Source organism: Pterocles gutturalis, unplaced genomic scaffold (genome assembly GCF_000699245.1).
Source record: "Pterocles gutturalis isolate BGI_N339 unplaced genomic scaffold, ASM69924v1 scaffold32116, whole genome shotgun sequence".
Taxonomy (NCBI): domain Eukaryota; kingdom Metazoa; phylum Chordata; class Aves; order Pterocliformes; family Pteroclidae; genus Pterocles; species Pterocles gutturalis.
In genome coordinates, this window is record NW_010101446.1 from 1 (window position 1) to 4243 (window position 4243).

At 42.6% G+C, this 4243-nt stretch overlaps 1 protein-coding gene across 1 annotated transcript; it reads right to left on the minus strand.

Moving 5' to 3' along the window:
- Window positions 1-1985: 1985 nt before the first annotated feature.
- CKS2 (CDC28 protein kinase regulatory subunit 2) lies at window positions 1986-3858 on the minus strand (the record flags this gene model as incomplete). The annotated part of the gene is made up of 2 exons (XM_010083492.1): window positions 1986-2038; window positions 3731-3858. Coding segments are annotated over 2 exons (181 nt in total), but the record flags the coding sequence as incomplete, so codon positions are not given.
- Between the last annotated feature and the right edge of the window lie 385 nt (window positions 3859-4243).

Genomic DNA, 4243 nt, shown 5'->3' on the forward strand with positions numbered 1-4243 from the left:
TCCGCCACTTTCTCGTTACGCCGCCGCCTTCCTCGACACCCCGCTCGGCACAGCGGCGCGCAGGGATGACGTCGCCACCCCAGGAGACGGGTGGTGTCCCCGCCACCGAGGCAGCGCGAGTGGGGGGGCTTGAGCCCTAAGGGGGTGTGAGGGCCAGGCGGGGCTTGTTTTCCTCCCAGATTAGTCAGGTTACTCGACTCTGTCTGTCACCACAGCAGCGACCCGAATCGCGAGCACGCAGTACGCAGGCAGAGCAGTGAAGTGACACGCAGAGGTTCTTGGTGGCGTTGGCCTCCCAAGCCCTGCGCAGCTGCAACACTGGCTTTGCACTGTGAAATGAACCAGGCACAGCCACTGGAATTGCAGTTACTCAAATACCACATACACTGAAAAACCTTTTTAAAAAAATCTAATTGCATGGCTACTAGTACAGGGGCCCAAGATGCAACAGTGACCATTTTGATCCCATTTATTACCTCTGAACTTGCCAAATCAAGTCCATCCCAGAGCTCAACTTTGCTGGCACCCAGCTTCCTGAAAAAGGACTGATCAGTTTCACTGTGTTAGCCCGACCTTTTATATGGCAAGGAAACTTGAGTTCACGCTGTCCTAGCACCAGCAGCTGCTTCTGTCCCATGAAAAGCACTGAGTTTACTTTGACAACACTTCTAAACCGCTACTGCCTACACAAAGAATACAAGCTAGCTTCCCAGAAAAAACAGGATGCAAGACAGGACGTGCAGGCTAAAATCCCAGACTAAAAAGTTTGGGGCAGAAGGATAAACTGGTACTAGCAATGCAAATCAAACAAGCATAAAGATATATATATATTAAGTACTACTTAACACCTTAAGACAAGTTTATACCAACTCATCCTTGAATATCCCGAGTCAGAAGGGAGCCATGAGGATCAAGACCAACTCCTGGCTCCATCCAAGGAAACTGCAAAGTGAATCTGTAACTCTAAGGCAGTCGTCCAAACACTTCTTGAACACCAGCAGGCTTGGGGCCATGACCACTTCCCCAGGGAGCCTGTTCCAGCAGTTGACCACCCCCTCAGTGAACAACTTTTCCCTAATATCCAATCTGAACTTCCCCTGATCCAGCATGAAGCCATTCCCTTGCCACCTATCACTGGACACCTCATGAAAAGTAGAATGGCACAGAATAATTAATCCCATTATAACCAACCTCAACTACAGAGTCCCATAATTGGAGCATGTCACAAGCTAGTCTGAGTATTACCTATCACTGCCAGCTTTCTTTTCCAATTGCCCCCATTTCCCAATTCAAATCAGGGTTAGGAACTTTGACCTAGAGGGCAAAATAATTGTTGCAGAAAAACAAAATAGGTTCACTAAGTTAATTTTTCTCTGAAGTAGGTACTCTATCTGCCCCAAACTTTTTAGTCTGGGGTTTTAGCCTGCACGTCCTGTCTTGCATCCTGTTTTTTCTGCGAAGCTAGCTTGTATTATTTGTGTAGGCAGTAGCAGTTCAGAAGTGTTGTCAAAGTAAACTCAGTGCTTCTCATGTGACAGAAGCAGCTGCTGGTGGTATGACAGCATGAACTGAATATTTGTTTTATCTGGTGAATGACAACTCCAGGCACTTAGGTTTTACATTAACCCAGTTTATTTCTTTATGCCTACTACTGAACAGGTGAGCCATTCAAGATTCTACACTTTAACAGAAAAGCTGAGTGCAAAAGTTTATTGAACACAGGTAAGAAGTTTAAAATTCACTAAAAAAAAAAAATCAGACAGGCACTTACATTAAAAGTAAATTAGATAATTTCATCACTCTTTGAACACCATAGCAGCCTACTTGGAATTGCATTTGACTGAGCTTTTTTGCTGTGAATAATACAGCTCATGCACAGGTATGGATGTATGTTTTGTACATTTTTAAGTATTCACTGAATACTACCAACATATATACATACACTCATATACATAGTTTCAGAAGATTTAGGAGAAGGCAATGGTTCATTTCTGCTCATCCTTTGGAAGAGGTCTTCTGAAGAGAAGAATATGCGGTTCTGCAGAAATAAAATTGAACAAAGTGTCAGTCTGTCACCTAAGTCTTGATTACAGGGATTTCTTCCATTTTATAAGTCTCGAACAATAGTTGAAGCTTGCTGCCAAATAATAAACACATTAAGAAGTCCACAAATATGGCCTCATGTGTAGTATTAACAGACCAACTTCACAGTTAAAACTGTCAAACAGGTGCTTTTAAAGTTTTACACCACACGTTGACAGTATCATAAACTTAAGATACTTACAGGAAGTAAGTACTGGGAAAAAAATGAAGTATTTTTAGTTAGTATTGGTACTAAACATCTTTCTACATTAGGCTATTTGAACTTTCTTACTCTAAGTTAGACTAACAAACTGCTGATGCTGTCCTTGTTAGGTACGTAGCAACAAGCTGTACTGGTTTTAGCTGGGACAGAGTTAATTTTCTTCATGGTAGGTAATGGGGCTATGTCTTGTATTTGTGCTGGAAACAGTGTTAGTAATACAGGGATGTTTTTGTTATTGCTCAGCAGCTGGTCCCAACTGACCAAAGGGATATTCCATGCCATATGCCATCATGCTCAGCATAGAAACCTGAGGGAAGAAGGAAGGGGAGGGGGACACATATTCAGAGTTAGGGTGTTTGTCTTCCCAAGTAACTGTTACACATGATGGAGCCCTGTTTTCCTGGAGATGGCTGAATGCCTGCCTGAGCATAGGACATAGCGAATGAATTCCTTTGTTTGCTTTGCTTGTGTGTGTGGCTTTAGTTTTACCTATTAAACTGCCATCTCAACCCGTGAATTTTCTCATTTTTACTCTTCTGATTCTCTCCCCCATCCCACTGCGGGGGGGAGTGAGTGAACAAGCAGCTGTGTGGTGCTCATTGCCACCTGGGTTAAACCGTAACACAAGCAGTAACAAAAGCCACTTTAGTTAATACAGCCAGCCTACATTATTATCAATCCAACTTAATTGTAAACTCCTCCAAGCTCAACATATCCAAGGTGCCCACTCAAAGGTTATACTAACTTCTTCACCTGGTTCTTCAGAAACTTGGAACTCCTGAAATTCATCTATTACCAGTTACTTTTTAGTCAGGCTTGTCAATGGTAACTTACCTTGAATGGTTGTTTTCAGTAGAAAACAGGTACAGTTTTAGGGCTTCACACTCTATTAACTGAAAGACTGCTTTTAAGTGCTGCTCTTAGTGGGCTGTGTAATTACAGTTCAAACTATACCTTAGACTCTTCAGAGTATTAATACAGGACCATGTCTATGTGAGCATCTATCAATTTTTTGCACAAAAAGTAGGTGTGTCAGCTTTATGATTTAAAGATAGGCTGCTACATAAAGTTTGGTTCAGTCACTGAGATACTAACATTATTCAAAAGCTCACAAGAAGCCTATTTCTATAGGCAGAGGTAGGAAAAGTTCCCAATCTGGCATGTTTGTCTACTAATAGATAACAAGGCTAGCATTTTACAGTTCTGGGAACAAGTTGCGAAGGTTTACAGTAGAGGGTGTTATGTTGCCTTTGTTGGCAAATGGCTAAAATAGCAAGGAGATAAAGGGGAGTCTAAACATTCAGTAGTGAATTCCAGCTGGATTTCACAGCAGGAGCAATTATGCACTACACACTTCAGCTGAGCACCAGGCAGTTGATATGTTAAGAATTTTCTGTTCCTCTACTTCTGTTCAGATGTGCTTACCTGGCTCATGGATCATATAGTGAACCCAGCCAAGACTTTGCTGAACACCAAGTCGTCTCCACTCCTCTTCAGACATTAGGTGGGATTTCGGCACTAGTTTTGAAAGTTCTCTTGGCAGCATCACATGTCTGTAGAGGTTTAATTATTAAACACACACTACATACACTTAGGCCTATGTGTACACTAGAAAACTTATTAGAAAACTATCAGTTATAACCCAGAACAGACTCGTGCTATAGCAGTTTTGAAAACTATCAGAAAGACCAGTGTCTCAAGGGCTTTACATTTGTTAGTACTAGGTTTTGACATGGTTCTACAAACTGAGCTCAAAGCTGATGCGTTAATAAAAATGCATGCTTCAGCCACATTCAGAGCTCGAATAAGTCAGTACAAGATATTACTGTTAGCTGTGTAGAGCATTCTGAACACAAGGCTCTGAGTTCCCCGCTTCAGCTCCTTACGGCACCTCAAGGAGTGGGGCAGCAGGGCCCGCAGCAGCGGGGGCGGCCCAGC